Source organism: Cebidichthys violaceus, unplaced genomic scaffold, assembly GCF_023349555.1.
Source record: "Cebidichthys violaceus isolate CVI_PGR_0920_01 unplaced genomic scaffold, fCebVio1.0.p SCAF_8, whole genome shotgun sequence".
NCBI classification, from domain to species: domain Eukaryota; kingdom Metazoa; phylum Chordata; class Actinopteri; order Perciformes; family Stichaeidae; genus Cebidichthys; species Cebidichthys violaceus.
In genome coordinates this window covers 16,779,938-16,797,160 of record NW_027176964.1, presented here as the reverse complement: position 1 = coordinate 16,797,160, position 17,223 = coordinate 16,779,938, and the positions used below count along the sequence as shown (strand labels likewise).

General features: G+C 42.8%; 1 protein-coding gene across 3 annotated transcripts; it reads left to right on the top strand.

Annotated features, from left to right (window-relative positions):
* The first annotated feature begins 4,910 nt into the window (after window positions 1–4,910).
* Window positions 4,911–8,402, top strand: LOC137866040 (spindlin-Z-like). 3 transcript variants are annotated; one of them, XM_068701678.1, is made up of 5 exons: window positions 4,911–5,013; window positions 5,640–5,681; window positions 6,894–7,153; window positions 7,332–7,565; window positions 7,903–8,402. In XM_068701678.1, the coding sequence occupies exons 2-5, from the start codon at window positions 5,662–5,664 to the stop codon at window positions 8,106–8,108; spliced, it is 720 nt and encodes a 239-aa protein (XP_068557779.1). In that variant the 5' UTR covers window positions 4,911–5,013; window positions 5,640–5,661; the 3' UTR covers window positions 8,109–8,402. The 3 variants fall into 3 exon arrangements, with proteins under 3 accessions (XP_068557779.1, XP_068557782.1, XP_068557780.1); XM_068701681.1 differs by lacking the exon at window positions 4,911–5,013 and adding an exon at window positions 5,130–5,234; XM_068701679.1 differs by lacking the exon at window positions 4,911–5,013 and adding an exon at window positions 5,254–5,350.
* Window positions 8,403–17,223: the final 8,821 nt, after the last annotated feature.

The following is a 17,223-nucleotide window of genomic DNA, read 5'->3' as shown; positions in this document are numbered from 1 at the left end:
AGAGGATGTGTGATCCAGACAGAAATACAACCCTGTTAATTAACGTCATCAAACACACTTCTTTTTTAGCTCCAACACCCTGCTTCACACACACACACACACACACACACACACACACACACACACACACACACACACACTTACGCACACACATGCACACATCACAGTCAAGTTCTTTTCACCTCTAGACACGCATGACAGAGCTATGATATACCTTCCCTTTAAAGCCATAGTTCAGGTTGCATATGTGGCTAATAATAGAGATATCTAATCAATGCACACACACACACACACACACACACACACACACACACACACACACACACTAACCTTGGGTTGACTTTACAAGTCTGCGATGCAATCTCTCTGCAATACTTGACAAAAACCATCAACAAGGTTTCTCAGCAGGATGCGAGTCATTTCTGTGGATGATGATGCGTGAGTTTTTCCTCTAACCAGTAATGCAAATGGAGGCGACTGACACCTGGAAGAGTTGAGGACTTGGAAGGAGAGGAGGAGACCTCTATTTTTGGAGACGGCACGGTGTCCCAGGAGAGACGGCCGCTGTGGGCTCCCCTTCTCAGACGGCAGACATTTGAGAAATTTTGCAAAGAGATGAGCAGCGAGAGGCGTCAGTCAGAGTAAGCGTGAGGATTTATATTTCGGGGGCCTTGCATATGCAAAACAGTCGGTTTAAATCGACACATTCGAGATGTAACGACCAAAATGTGCTGAGTTGCAGTCTCACTCCATACTTCCTTTTGCCCTGAAGACTGAGTGACCTCCACTGATTTACTGAACGCCTGCAGGGAGCATCACGGTGAATTTAACAACAAAAAAAATAAAAAAAATGACTCCCACATCCAGGCTTTTCTGTTGCTGTGACAACAACAAGGCCAAAAGGAGGCAACCTTGGACGCCGGACAGCTTTGTGTCGATAGAACACTGGCTTCCTCCTGAAAGCTGTCAGCTTTACAGAGCACCAACACTGACTCCCACACCTCACATCTATGAACTAATCACACCCATCTGTGGTCAAACTGCTTTAATCCACATATTTGAGTATCAGAAAGAGCGACCTTTAGCTAACCCGCTGCTCATGGAAGACAGCGACTTTCTCTCAGAATCAGAACCGTTTATTGGGTGAAATAAGCGGTTTGTGAAATGCCACAGTGGAGTTTAGATGCTGGGTGGCTGATTGATGATGAGTTCAAGAAGCGGAGACGAGGTTAACGTGAACACAAATACCTTCTCCTCTCTGTTTCTGCATTTTTGTCCTCCCAGCTTTTAAAGGACGTATGTCTATGTCATGATCAGGGTTGTAGCCAAGATTTAAATCCCCCCAACGTCTCTCCCGTTGCCATTACAAATTTGGACGTGACACTAATGAGGTTAAATTATTATTTTTTTATCATATTTTATTCATTCTGTTAACCGTTCACTTTCTGTAGATTGTTATTCCCCGACATGAAGGTTTAAACGCTGTCGGAGCGCTTTCACACTGCCAGGAATACGATTTAGGGTACTGAATAATTTATTTCCTTTTAGTCCAAAGGTTTCTTCAATTTAAATATGATGAGTCTAAAAATACTGCAATCTGCTTTAAAACATCCCGGAAAACGCACAGGTACACAAGGTCATGACCTCAGTGTACTGAAAGGTCAAAGGACCACAGCTAGAAGACGTGTCAATGAAACACACATTATCTGGGTCAACTGCATCGTCACACATTTCAGCCCACAAAGAGTTAATTGTGTCTGGATGGATTGACACAGTTCACTTATTAACTAAATAAAGAGACAACCATGAAGACAACTAATATAGTATATATATACTATCTGTCTGTCTGTCTGTCTGTCTGTCTGTCTGTCTGTCTGTAGGGGAACAATTTTTGAAATTTGTGGAGCCAAGTTGCCATGGTCACTAGTGATTCTCAACTAAAGTTACCGTTGGTTTAGCGTTAGCTCACCAGCTAAAGCTACCTAGCTCGGCTTGGGTAACGTCATTTTCTGGCTAACGTTAAGTGTTACTATTAAGTTACACTTTTACTACTCCGAAGCGGAAGACATATTCAGCTATTAAACTAGCTGTTTGCTGAAACTTATGTTGGTTAACGTGTGATTTAACGTTAGCGTGTGGCTACAGGTGGGTGTCTCTGCAGCCACGAGCTGATGTTCAGCAGCTCGGATGCTCTGGGCCTCTGAGCTCCATCACGTGTCACAAACGGTCATCGTTGCACTATTTTAAAGAGAGTATAAACACTGCGGCTCTAGTGCGGGAAGCGCAGCCCTTGATCACCTGATGTTCTGGTTCCGCGCCTCGGGCCGGTTTCCAACTGTTCATAAATTGGACTTTCGCATCGAATTGATCAAATTCTGATAGTGAAACTAAGTTATTTAGATAATGTAGCGATCCACTCCCTATGTGCATGTGTGTAGAGAGCTTTTCATCAAACAAGTCGTGACACTTTTGCAGGATCGACAAAAATGGTACAGTCTGTTTTTTTTTTGATAAAGAAGAAGTTGAGAAGAGAGTCGAGAGAAAATCTTCAGCAACGTGTCACACTTAATGATCTGGAGTCGAGCTGGACTTCAGTGTCTCCATGTTGGAGATAACGCACTACATTATACTGATATGTAAAGATAATGTTTCACTACATTTAAATGAAATGATCTCCAGCTTTGACTGAGAGTTCTTCTCAATGTGAGAACTTCTGAATATGCAGTTAAGCACACTGCTTCACAAAGGCGGTGCCTGTAGCAGGTCTCACTCTTCCAGTTGGGGATCTTGTTGACGTGAGAAGTCAACATTTGGCATTTATTCATTTTGCAGAGGGAAATACGCAGCATTGCTTTTGCACCCAGTGTTACACGACGACTTGCTGTATTTCTGAAACGATATCGAGACGTTGTAGAGCGCCACGCATTATGTTTATTAGTTACTTTATTATCAGATTACTCTTAGCTAGTTGTCAACTGTTAATGATATTAAGCTTCTGTATTCAAGTGTTTCCGTAACGGGGTTTTTAGGACACGTTATCCTCAATGACTGATTTGCTTAACTTACCTGACACACAATTTGTGTTTTAAAACTGCAGAAATTGTGTAAAAGTTGAAATGAACTGTTTTGTGTCACACCTGTTTAGTCCCTGAACTCGCTCGACGTGTTTAACATTCTTCACAACATTTTGACACCTCTAGTTTGCTACTCTGTGAAAAAAAAGATAATTATCACGAAGGCAAGAATTTACTGCAAACATCAATTAAATGATTGGCTTCCAGTCTTTGTTTATGTTGCTTAATTTGTTTTCAACATTCTTTTTTTTCTATTTACTGCTCTGTTTGGTCGTAAAATATGTATTATGTGTGATGAATGCTGGCATTTCACACTAAAATTAGTCAATTTACCACAAATAGGCGAATAAATGAAGGAGCAGTAGTAAGACAAATGACAGCAAAATGTGTCAAGAAGTTCTTTTCAAAGAAATGGAGCTACGATACATTAAGGCTGAGGTTTACGCAGTGTGTTCACATCACAGGTGAGTCTCACACATACACACACACACACACACACACACACACACACACAGGTGGTTTGGCACAAGATAAAACAAACACTTTCAACCCTGAAAAAGCTGCCAGACAGGCACCCAAGGGTACTGCATCATTCACTCTCACACTGGTGAGTCCATCATCTGAAGTCAGTTAAAGAGCCTGTGGCTGAGTTGTTGTGTTTAGTCTGACATCTTGTGGTGGAAATTTAACATTTCAGCTACAATCCTTTAGGATTGTATGACGGCGTTCAAGCATTAAAGCCCACACTGTGGTGTATTTCATAATAAGTGAAATGGTTGGGTGTAGCAAGCTATGTCAAATAAATGCATGTGGGTGACTCAAATAAACTGTTAAGAATCAGTTGTATGAACAGAATGTAATCTAAACATGAAGTTTACTGCCTAAGAAACCCGTCTTTATATTGCTTATTTAATGACTTTAATAATTTGCTTTTGTCTTTGAAATATGCGATGAGGAAGAAAAGATCCTGTAAGACATTAGAATGAGAAACTATCAAAATGAGTTGAGCTTTCAAAATAATGAGATACTCTGTCAAAATATTGAGAATGTTTGTCATTATTTTGAGACACCAAGTTAAAATATTGAGATACTAACTCATTATTTTGAGACACTAATTGATTATTTTGAGATACTAACTCATTATTTTGAGATACTAATGGATTATTTTGAGATATTAACTCATTATTTTGAGATACTAACTCATTATTATCAGACACTAATTGATTATTTTGAGACACTAATGGATTATTTTGAGATATTAACTCATTATTTTGAGATACTAAGTCATTATTATGAGACACTAATTGATTATTTTGAGATACTAACTCATTATTATGAGATACTAATTCATTTGAGATACTAACTCATTATTTTGAGACACTAACTCATTATTTTGAGATACTAACTCATTATTATGAGACACTAATGGATTATTTTGAGATATTAACTCATTATTTTCAGATACTAACTCATTATTTTTGATATAGTTTCTCCTTGTTATGATTTACAGGATCTCTTTTGTCTGAAATGGGCTTCCGTATGTAAATGTGAAGCAGTCAACACGACTTAAGAAACAATGTGGGCTTGCTCTGTGGTGAATGCTGGGAAATGTAGTTTCAAGGCTTTGTAAGCGTCACCACATCCTAAACATCTGACAGAGAACAAAGTGTTAATACGAACATCCAACTGGTCTAAAGCAGATGAAACACGGGACTGTAATAAAGTGGTGACACTTTGCTCTGGAGTTATTCGCGATTGCCCCAAATCAAAACGAACTACATAAAACCGACTTAAAGTCCCAGAATGCTTTGAGCGCTGAGAGTTCCTCCTGGTAGTTGTAGTCCACACATCAGGATCGTTTCCGTGTGTGTACTTTGCGTTACTGTTAGGTGGTGGAATCTGCTCTGTAAAGACAAACACATGTGGAGTCATTGATCAGGTAGGACAAACGTCTTTCTTCCGCCGGCTCCCGGCAGTTGAACCCGTCGATGTGTTTTAAAAACGTCACTTCGTTTCTTACGTTCCAAGTCCTTGTTTCGCACGTTGATCTTGACGCTACAACCAGTGTGGACAATCAGCGCCTTCACGGCGATGCGTTTCCTTTTGTTCAGCTCGCTGATGTGTAGAAATGCACGAAATGTGACTCGCGTGACATAAACAGTGAGTGAACATATCCGTTAACGTCGGCTTGCCTGGCTGTTTACCACGATACACTTCACCGCACACGCGCATTCCTCACGACACTCGACACGTCGACATTTATTCAGCTGCTCTCGGTAAAGTTACACATGTTGTTGTTTTGCCATACGGTTAGCTGTGTGTGTGTGTATATATATAACCTGTAACGCTAGTCGACGTTAGCATCGAGCTAAGTTAGTTAGCATTAGACGTTGTTTACATCCGGTAAGGCGGCTCTGTTGTGCTCATTTGCATGGTGGTGCTCGACGGAGCTCAGGGCAGCAGACCTGCTGAGTAACAACAAAAGAACGTGACACTATTGTTTATGAATATTTAATAAGGGGCTAGAGGAGAATGTGTCTAACTGAACTGTGTTGTGTCCCGCAGGGTTGTGTGACTTTATGGAAACATGTCAAAGAAACGGGGCAGGTAGGATCACACAGTGATGACACTCTTTGACCCAGATGTGTTGCATGTCTCCACACAGCTGGAACTATCCCACTGTGGTCTGTGACTCCCCCTTCACAACACACACACACACACACACACACACACACAACCGTTAACATTCACTGTAATCCAAGTGTATGAAGGTAGATTTGTGTCTTTATTACGCAAACAAAAAAATATGTTTTGAAAGCAAATTTCTCGCACTGCAATCAAAAATCAAGTTTGTAAGTGAAAATATATTAACTGAGAATAAATTATTTGTTAGTTTTGCTTATGAAACTATAATTTTTGGTTGCCAAACAAAAACCTTTGCTTTCAAAACCAAAAGCTACGGTTTCAAAACCAAAACCAAAACGTAAAGCTACGAGTTGAGTTTGGACGTAGTGGGCGGGGCATACGCTGCTGAATGAGCCAGGAGTTTCTATTGGTGGGTTCGACTTGGATCCCGGCATCTACTTCCACTGTAGAGGTTACTGTGATGAGCGGCATGGAGGTAAGTTGACATTCTATTGCTCTGGTAGCACTTCACTTTGTTTTCAAGTTGTTAGTGTCGTAGAGTCTCTTTTTTTAAAGAACGACATGAGGTGTTGTTGACATGAAGCTTCACTTTCTGCGTGCATGTGACGTAAGTCGAACCCACCAATAGAAACTCCTGGCTCATTCAGCAGCGTATGCCCCGCCCACTACGTCCAAACTCAACTCGTAGCTTTACGTTTTGGTTTTGGTTTTGAAACCGTAGCTTTTGGTTTTGAAACCGTAGCTTTTGGTTTTGAAACCGTAGCTTTTCGTTTTGAAAGCAAAGGTTTTTGTTTTGCAACCAAAAATTATAGTTTCATAAGCAAAACTAACAAATAATTTATTCTCAGTAAATATATTTTCACTTACAAACTTGATTTTTGATTGCAGTGCGAGAAATTTGCTTTCAAAACATTTTTTTGTTTGCGTAATAAAGACACAAATCTACCTTCATACAAGTGTTTCCATTTGTTCCCCTTAAATTCAAATGGCAGCCTAGTGGCTGTGAACTGAATTAAACATTGTTCTCAAACTGTTGACCATCGGTTACACTATGTGCTCTTAAAGATAGATCGAGTACAATGAATAGGTGTTTGTAATACATACTTTATGAAGGAAAAGGCCTTGAGGTTAAACTGTTACACACTGACCTCACTCCCTCCTCGTTCATCATAGGAAGCGTAGCAGTGGAGAGCTAAGCGAGAGCTCGGCGTCGACCCTGAGCCCAGACCCCGACAACCTGCTGGGCCGAAGGATTCAGCACAGCTGGCGGGAGAAGGGCAACGTGACCAAGTGGAAAGGCACCGTTCTGGAGCGCCTAACCGTCAACAGCTCCCTCTACATGGTCAAATACGACGGCTTTGACTGCGTGTACGGCATTGAGCTCTTCAAAGACAACCGGGTGTCCAACCTGCAGGTGTTGACGGAGAAAGTCGGTGAGCGCGACGTCGTCTATCTCATGATCATGGACGTAGTTTGAGTTTTTCCTCATTTTCTCATCGCCTATTTTGTGTCTTAAGTATGAACGAATGAGTTTTAGAAAGCAGCCAAACAATGAAGAAAGCGATCCTTTAAAACTTATAAATACTTTAAAATATCTTCTTCTTCCCGCAGTGAACAATAAGATCAAGGTGCCTGTCGGGGCGGAGGAGCTGGTGGGCCGGGCTGTGGAGCATCTGTTTGAGAAGGAGGGCGGGGAGAAGAACGAGTGGCGGGGCATGGTGCTGTCCCGGGCCCCCATCATGACCCACTGGTACTACATCACCTACGAGAAGGACCCGGTGCTCTACATGTACCAGCTGTGGGACGACTATAAGGACGGAGATCTACGCGTTCTGCCCGAATCGGGTAAAGAAACAAGAGATTCAGTGTTTGTGTGCATAAAACTGTGACTGTTTCACATTTCACATTCTCTAGGAAAGGTGGGAGGAAGAGGGCAGGACAAATTTACATAGTCAGAATTACGAAACACTCCAATCTGTAGGCCGCCTTCTCTCTTTTTTAACATAATTTTCTGCTTGACTCAATAGTCAGAGTATGTTCTGTTATGGACACTCGTGCCTCATCTGTGCTGTGTACAAAGAATTACAAGAGACGAGAAGAAGTGAATAAATAAACATGGCTGCTTTTTTTTTTTTTTTTTTTTTCTCTGACTTATCTGACTGTTCGTCTCTCCGTCACCCAGAGAACAAACACCTGCTGCCAGCGGACAGGAAGCCAGGTGAGGAGCCAGAGAGCCTCGTGGGTAAACAGGTGGAGTACGTCACGGATAACGGTCTGAAGAGGACGGGCCTGGTCATCTACCAGGTCCCGGCTAAGCCCACGGTGTACTACATCAAATATGACGATGACGTCCACATCCACGTCTACGATCTGGTGAAGACCACCTAGCGCCGACCGTCCCGAGCGGCTGTTACCTGTGAAAGTGTTACAGATTCATGTGCCGAAGATGGAAAGCCTTGTCTTCTTTCTTTTGGCCTCCAGTGGCTTCTTTCCTTCTCAGATCACCAGACATTTAGTTCTCTTTTTATTCTCCGTGTTTAAGGCACAATGAGTACGATTTGTAAACAACGCTGGCTCCTCCTCCCTGGCTCAACGAGGGTTGTGGTGCTTACCAGATTCACTCGCCTTTTTAAAACGTCTTTTGTTCGCTTGGTGTTTCGTTTCGCTATTCTGCGGGGGTGGGGGTGGGGGTGGAGGTGGGGGGGTGGGTTTCGGCGCCGTGTCTGCCATGTTCGCAGCTTCTTCTCGGTTGCTTGCTTACGATCTGGTTGAGGGAAGCAGGGTCTCTGCAGACGCCGCCGCTCACTCCTAGCCGGGTCACAGGTGATGGTTGTGAGGGATTGTTTCTGTTTGAGTCCATACATCATGTTTTAGGAACATCCTACTCATTGTGCCTTTTAAGTTGACCCGAACGTACGACTTTTAAGTCCTTTTTCAGTGTAAATAAAGCGGGTCTGAGCCCGGTCGGTTGTATGGCCCAGCAGATGAAATGGAACTTTTCTTTTGGTTAAATCAAACGTGTATATTTCAACTTTCAAACTCCATAAAAGTCATACTTTTTGTAAGCTACACATCGAACTAAAACATAATCCAGCTTTCTTACCTTTACCTCCGTGTGTTACTCGTATATTTCATTTCACTTTTTTTTTATGTTCGTGCTATTTATACCTCCTGGAGTATCTGCCGGTGCTGCCGGTAACTCTCCGTTAGACCTGGCCTGCTGTGTGTGTGTGTGTGTGTGTGTGTGTGTGTGTGTGTGTGTGTGTGTGTGTGTGTGTGTGTGTGTGTGTGTGTGTGTGTGTGTGTGTGTGTGTGTGTGTGTGCGTGCGTCACTGGGTACCTCCCACTTTCTCGAATATAAAAGTCATATTCATTTTGACCTGTGTGCTGATTTCACCGTCTCACATCGTGGATATCAAACACGGACCCTTATAGAAAGTCATTCATCATGTTTCTGTTTCATCATGTAAATTGCAACTTTTCTACATTATGATAATATATATAAAAAAAACAATACTGATGTTGATGTCCAGTTGTTTCAACGGTGTTTGTGCTACACACTCTTTATGTAGTTAAAATTGGAATTTTGGACTGAAGTCTCTTATTATTTGCCAAAAAAAAAATGAATGCTGTGATACAAAATATTCAAGCCTCAAAATATTGTTCATTGTGACCCGAAACATGTTTTCTCCTGTTCTGTATATATATAATCGGAGACATTTTTATGAACTTGAAACAAAGCTGCTTGAACATTCCTGTTGTCTTATTTTTGAATGCTGTTTCATTTCAACAAAGTAAAATACATGAATTCAATGAAACGGTAGGCACATTTATCAGATTAGCATATTTTTAACCCTGTGATTGTGTAACGCTATAATTAATAATCCACTGGTCTGACCTTATGACCTGCAGCTTTATGTCCATCTGCACATTGCTGATATCGTGGCACAACTGATCCGTTCAGAATGAACATTTATTTGTATTAAATGTAGTCCCTATATGTGCACATCGACCTTGAAACATTCCCGTCTTCATGATGACTTTATGAGAGACGTCTGTCCATGATCTCTCTCCATGCAGGGACTACTTGACACACGGTGAATAGATTCTCTACAGACGTTTTGTACAAAACGTTGCTTAAATGCAGACGCTACTTTTTATTCAAACGCACTTTAGCCTCCGACTTCCCGAAAACACCGTCTCGCGTGATGAACGCTGCACACGGTACAAAAAGGTCTTGCGTCACATCGTGAGACGGATCTTAGCGAGAACACGGATCACTAATGATCAGTTAGATCCTACAGCTCCGGTGTGACTGTTTGAGTGTCTAAACACCTTCGATTGCTTAGAAACACTTCAGTCAACGTCTCCGAACAAACGCATGTCAAAAACACATGTTTGTACCTGCAAAACAAGACAGAACTCTGGGAATGAGCTTATTTCTCTGTACTGGTTAAAAAACAGGCGATTTATTACACATACAATAAGCAGAACAGACAGTGTTGTGTGTCATGCTTTAAAAGGTTAAGTGACTTAGGATTTACTTTGACTAAACATTTCCCCTCCTATGTTAATCAGATTCCTGATGAGCGTTCTTTATTTAAAGGCCAATGAAATCAGGGGGACATAAACTATGAACTGACACAGTTCTGTAAATGTCTGTTTATTTCAACAGCAGACACAGCGGCTGAGCCAAACATTGCCAATAACCCTTATTGATAATTTAGTAATTTTCATATAAGTGGGCTGTATCTGAAAAGATGCGGCACACATTGGACCGTGCAAAAGGCCGCTATTTTGAAGTGAATAGCGTTCCTCTGTTTTCTGAAAGCAGCAGTTATGTCTCCCACATGTTAGAGACGTTGGAGACGTTAGAGACATTAGAGACATTAGAGACGTTAGAGACATTAGAGACGCTAGAGACGTTAGAGACGTTAGAGACATTAGAGACATTAGAGACATTAGCGACGTTAGAGACGATAGAGATGTTAGAGACATTAGAGACGTTAGAGACGTTAGAGACGTTAGAGACGTTAGAGACGTTAGAGACATTAGAGACATTAGAGATGCTTAGACATGTTTATGTGTTTAATGCCAAGCACAATCCGCCATGAGGTGGAGCTTACGCATCACAAAGGGGATGATGAGTGTCTGCTCATCAAATGTCAGTCCCCCTTTGACGACCAGCAGACATGTCCTCCCCTGATTCCGCCCCCCCCCCCCCCCCCCCCCCCATGCAGCCACATGCTGACTACTGACTGCCTCTCCCCTCCCCCCTCGAGGTGCCAGGGTGCCGGTGCCAGGTGCCGGTACAGACTGCGGGGGAACAGTTGGCATACCGTCACGCCAGGCCCGGTGCCCAGATAGTAATGACGAGGAGGGAGTGCATGAAATCGCACGAGGTCTGTGCTCTTGAGAATGTGTCTGATGCATTCTGTCACCTGTTGTGCACTTCCTTTCACGCAGCCGTTTACTATTTTCTCTCTCTGTGAAAAACCAGCAGCCTGGACTCGCGGCGGCTGCTTCCATTGTTCAGACCTGTGTGTGTGTGTGTGTGTGTGTGTGTGTGTGTGTGTGTGTGTGTGTGTGTGTGTGTGTGTGTGTGTGGAACCACCTCTTCTCACAAGGCCGCAGCAGCTTTGACTCGTGATCAATAAAGCGCCATTCGTGCCAGGTTATGGCTGTGACGTGTGGTTCTGTCCTGACTGGACAGCTACGTAACAGAGTGACCTATTGTTCCGTTAATACGGAACAATAGGTCACTTTACAGCCACTCACTGCTGACCGTTGTTTTAAACGTATATAGTTTAATTCAAGACCCAACAGTACATCGAGCTCCTTTAATCTCTTTACCAAACAGAGCCGTCTCTGCTCTCTGCGAGGACAGAACACGAGATGTATACACGCCTATGAAAACATGAATATATGAAAGGTTGTAGCACAATATTTCTTCTTCTTCTGTGAGTTACAATATTACAGGACCTTCTGCGAAAAAAAACCTTGAAACTTTGTCCGCATTCTTATTGGCCAATAAACAAATGCGCTTGACTCTTTTGTGTTGCTTAGCAACGCAAGCCAGTCCCTGTTTTTTTTTTTTAAATATATATATATATATATATATATATATATATATATATATATATATATATATATATATATATATATATATATGGAAAACCCAGCATGCCGCCAATCTGGAGACCTACAGGGTGCAGTGTGAATGAGACCAGCCACGACGCATGCTTAATTAAACGTTGCAAGCTTTTCTGAGTGAAAACGGGCTGTAATCACAGCCCATTATTAACGGGGGGGGGGAGATAACGACATGATCGATCTCTACGTGTAGCGTCAGCGGAGATAAAGATGATTCGTCATTCAAACGTTGCGTGTAGGTTTCATGTCAGCGGTGGTAAGTCGAGCAGTCTTTACTCTGCGTTCATCAGACAACATTGAACGTAGATAAAGTGGCTTTTTGTCATTGGTGACAGAGATGGGGACCCTGTGAGGTCACTCGTGCAGGTATCCTGCTGGAGGAGAGGCAGATACGTTACATGTGGTGTTTTCATGTGATGTTTAAATGTCTGACGCCTCAGGTCTTCATTTCATATTCAAGAAGGGATTGTGCTCACCTCCACCGGTTTCTATATGTTGAAGCACAGCTGGAAGAATTTGTCACAATGCTGAAGCATCGTCATTTGACGCCTGAGTCTGTCACTGTGTATATTTTGTGGTTTGAGATAAAATTTGCTCATGTTTGTGAATCCGGCATCAGAGCGGAGAGCAGGCTGTGTGTTCTTAGAGAGTATGGTGACTGTGGATATCTTCACGTTTGCTCACATCTGTTTACTGATTTTAAGCGCTGCCACTTCTTTTAATAACTAGGATGTTCTGCCTGCACAGTTGGTTCTGTGATATCTTCAACATTTTGGTGGCATTAGACCGAAGTTGCACGCATTCATGTGTTCTCACGCCACCATGAGGACCTTTGTTCACCTGGTCACTCATAACTCATGTGAAAGAAGCTCCCTCTCTCTGTGGGAAGCAAGCTCTATCTGTCCCTCACAGAGCCGCTGAAGGCCACGCAGGGATTCAGACGGCTCCTATCGATGGTCGACGTGTATTTCTTCCTCTAAGTGCTCCAAGTGTTGGACGTAGTGGAGCGTTAAGCGAAGCTTCTCATCTAACAGCAGTAATACGTTCGAGTGCAGGATGGAGAGTAGTTAGTAGGACCCGAGACCAGGAAAGACCAGAGTGGTTCTTCTTCTTCTTTGGTGTTTTCTCAGCACCTTGGTGTGTGACGTATATACAGCGCACGTGTTCATTTAATGCTGATGTGAGGAAATGCAGAAACACACGTAAAAAGGTTTTACATCCAGGTTTTATTTCCACAATAAAAGAATTCTAGATACAAGGTCAGATGCAGATTCATTAATGAACGATTACATTCTTACAAAACTCTTCTGTACAAAGTGTGCTGATGCGTGTCCATTATCACAGCTTCTCCCAGAGGCTTTTGGAGCTGCTTTCACTGCTTGTGAATCATGAGTATCTCTGATTATGCGATGCTTTTGATTGCAATTTTTCCGAGCAAACAGTCTTGCTGAAAACAAAGGCCCGGTCACAAGGACGTGCGGGCGGAGGTACGTCAGAACATTCTAAGTGCAGGTTCCATATTGTTGAAGCTGATTAAACGGGAAAACTCTGTTTACAATGCCAACACCGAAATGTGAACACGTTCTGAACTGAAGAGCCTCTGCGGGTTGGAGCTGACGTGGACTGAAGAGCACTGCTTGTGCTGAGAGGTAGACTGGGACTTGTTGTTCTTTGATCAGCTTCACAACAAAATCACTAGTCTTCCACTCAGCACCACCAACACTTTCCCCAAAGCGGCCTCTGCTTTTTGTTCGGAGCTCCACGTCCACCGCTTCAATCTGTATTTAAAGAAAAAGAGTTGTAACACCGCAGGACACTGACATGCTGAAGTCGGTATCTTCCCTCCCCTGTTAAAACACGATACATTGATTCCGCACACCCAGAGCTACGGAGCATTTCAGGATATGCATGTGTCTCGGGTGTTGCAGAGCACCCAGCGGCTACAGTGCTGGTGTGTTGACAGGCGGTGAACTTCAAATGCCGGAGATGGAAACACTACATGCAATTCCCGTCTCTGTGTTTTCCTCAACCCGTTTCTCTCTGAAGCCTGTTGACATTCCATCCCTCCTTTGTTGTTGTAATGCCAACCTTTCAGCTCCTCTCAAAAGAGGGAGACAGGAGGAGGAGAAGGAGGAGGAGGAGGAGGGGAGGAACAGAGAGGATCACAGCACTTAGAATAAACGTTGTTCACCATATGCAACGAACAGAAGCCCCAAGCTGTGCACAATTTGCAATTACACCCCATTTAGAATGAGAAAATGGAAATGTGAACGCAGGCCGTCAACTCGGTGACGTGTGCTTTCTCTCCAATAAGTCTCATTTGGACTGAAAGAGGGAAGAGGGAGAGAAAAGAGACAGACGGATTGTCCTGCATCTCCAGTATGTTTCTGAGCTGGTAGCTATGCAACAAGACTGGGAGTCAGTGGAAGAGGGGGGATGGGAAGATGGGGACAGTTTAGTGAGAGGAAGGAAGGAAGCGAGGAAGGAGGGAAAGGGGGGGGGGGAGGTCTGTGAGTGTAAACTAGAGAAAAGAGGAGTGCTGAGCACAGACAACACTCTATGTAGACCAAGAGGAGACAATCGATAATATTCACTAGAGTCATTTTGATGTAGTGTTGATTAAAAACAATTTAATCTTCACATTCAAGCAAAAATCCTCCATCTAGTTTCCAAGCAGCAGGTTCATTTGAATGCTGCCCATTGGATCGCGTTGATCTTCGCAGGACACGTTGACGTGATTTTAAAATGTGAGCTGAGGAAACGCGACAGAATAAACCTGCTGCTCCGTCCGGATGATCGCCGCTAGAGAGAAACGAGCCTTTCGACGTGGGAGCTGTCCAGCGTCTCGGTGCTGAATGACGCCCTACTTCCTCCACGTCTCTCTCTCTCTCTCTCTCTCTCTCTCTCTCTCTCTCTCTCTCTCTCTCTCTCTCTCTCTCCTCAGCATCTCGGCTGAGAAAAAAAAGAAAAAGAAAAAACATGCCACCTGTTGCTGCACCGAAGTTTTCTCTCAGGAGGTTGGAAAAGCCAACAGACCTCTGTGCTCCGTGACACGTTCACTGTGCGGCGGCCCTGCTCCTCATCTGAAAGTAAGGTCACATCGCTTCTGCTTTTTTGTCTTTCTCTCAAATCACGGCAACATGACGACATGATAAACATTCCCTCCACCTCCCAGGCGAGGCAGGAAGAGGAGGAAGGGATTGTCATTTCATTTCCAGCGGACGCCGTCGGGATTTAAACAGCTATATTAAACAGCTATATTAAACAGCTATATTTGTGTTTTCCTTGTATGACTCGGGAGGCTTTTTTTTTAATTAGTTTTTTAAATCCTGAAGTGCAAAAAAAAAAAAAAAAAAAAAAAAAAAGAGGAAAGGTTGTGGAGCGAGAGACAATGCAAACATATGAATATGGTGCCATTTGATTAGCTTATAGCATCGCATTCGCTTCATAACAGGAGCAGGACAAAGGCAGTAAGTGGTGGACTTACCGTGTGTCGAGGAAAACAACAGGTGACGCCGGCACAATGTTGCGTCCGCGTGGGCTGGATGAGTAGACACGGCTGCGTCTCTTGGACTGTTGGAGAGAGGGTTTTTTTTTTTTTTTTTTTTTTTTCAGCCACGATCTGGGGCTGATGCGAACCTCCCATCTGAGCTCCGCGTACTGGTTCTCGTGATGTTACTGGGTAGGCTGGGGGAAGATGGATCAGCGTGTTTATATATACGTCTGCTGCCCGGAGAAGACAGCGAGGAGGCGGGACGAGGTGGAGTGACGACTGCAAGCGGAGGCCAATTGACGCTGATTTATTTTTTTTTCTCTTCCAGACCTTGTTAAGGGTGCGGCCCAAAACCAGCAGCCAAATTATATTATATGAAGTTTTAGGATGCATATGAATAAAACATATGTGTGTGTGTGTGTGTGTGTGTGTGTTGGGGGGGGGGGGGGGGGGGGGGGGGGGGCTCGATGGAGCATACCTTTCTATTTATGGAATGATGGTTAAATCAATGGCGTTTTCTAACTTTATGTTAGCGCGTAAATTTTTATCTGATCGAGGAAAAATCTCTCTCTCACACACACACACACACACATACACAACCATGCACACACACACACACAACCATGCACACACATACAGAAATACAAATCAAATTGAAATGTGTCCCAAGGGTGCGAAATACTGAGCACCGTGGGGTGAGGAGCTCAGAAGTAATTGAATTAAAGCTGAATTGTGCAGATCAAGATTATGTATCGAATTAATTGGCGCGGGGAACAACACGAGTGACGTGTTACATACCTTAAGGGCAGTGGAAATTGTAATTGGAAACAAATGAATTGCTTTGGAAAAAAAAACGGCTTGGCTGAATACAATTTAATTCATCACCGTGTGCAGATGCATTCACACACTGGGTCGCACGTGTTTGATCTTTATTCATCTGATCGCGGAGATGTCTGAGATCCTTCTGGGCTTCATGACTCTCCGCTCCTCGCTCATCTGAACCAGAGGAAAACGACCAAACAACGGTGACCTATATCGCTGATGAAATTTAAACTTTTCTGGTCTATGTGAGGATTGGATTATCTCCTCGTGAATTAGAATTCACAATTATAGCATCTGCCTTATGGAGGTATGAGGAACCAACATGAAAGGCTGTCACCATGCAGCCAATGACTTGAGAACCAATACAAAAGAAACCTGTTAATAATTCCACGTGAGTCTTATGGTTGCGTGTTGCCAAGTCATTTTAGAGCTACATCTAACAACTGAAAATATCAAAACATATTCTTAATAAGCCCTAAGCCTATTTGTAGGCCTCTGCTCGAAAATTGCATACCCATAGTAAAGACAGTGATTTTCGTCTAAATGTGAGGTGTATTTTAATAGTTTTGGTATTTTAATAAAGCTGACACTTGTAAGATTTGTTCAGATTTGTAAATATCAGTATATATGTTACTGGTTAAGAGAACATTAAGATGGAACACAGCACAAATTGAAATTTTTAACTCCGATTTAAAAATAATCCAATTTTGATAAGATGTTGTTTTTTTAATGTTGTAGTTGAAAGCTCAAACCTCTCCAGATCATAGCCCAATGGGTTGAGAGTCTCTCTGCACAATGTTTTCTTTGATAAAGTGAAGCATTCAAGAGCTAGAGAGGTCTGAGTGCAGAGATTTCAGCCGAGGTCAACCAAAATGTCATTTGGTTCCAGCTGTTCCATTGTAATTTTATATAGTATATAATTATATATTTCACTTCTTTTATGACTAATAGTGTTCAATCTATCATATGCAGAAGTTTGGCATCATTTAGAGAGCCTGGATCCTCTCTGAACCTGTTTACGTCTGTCATCCATGG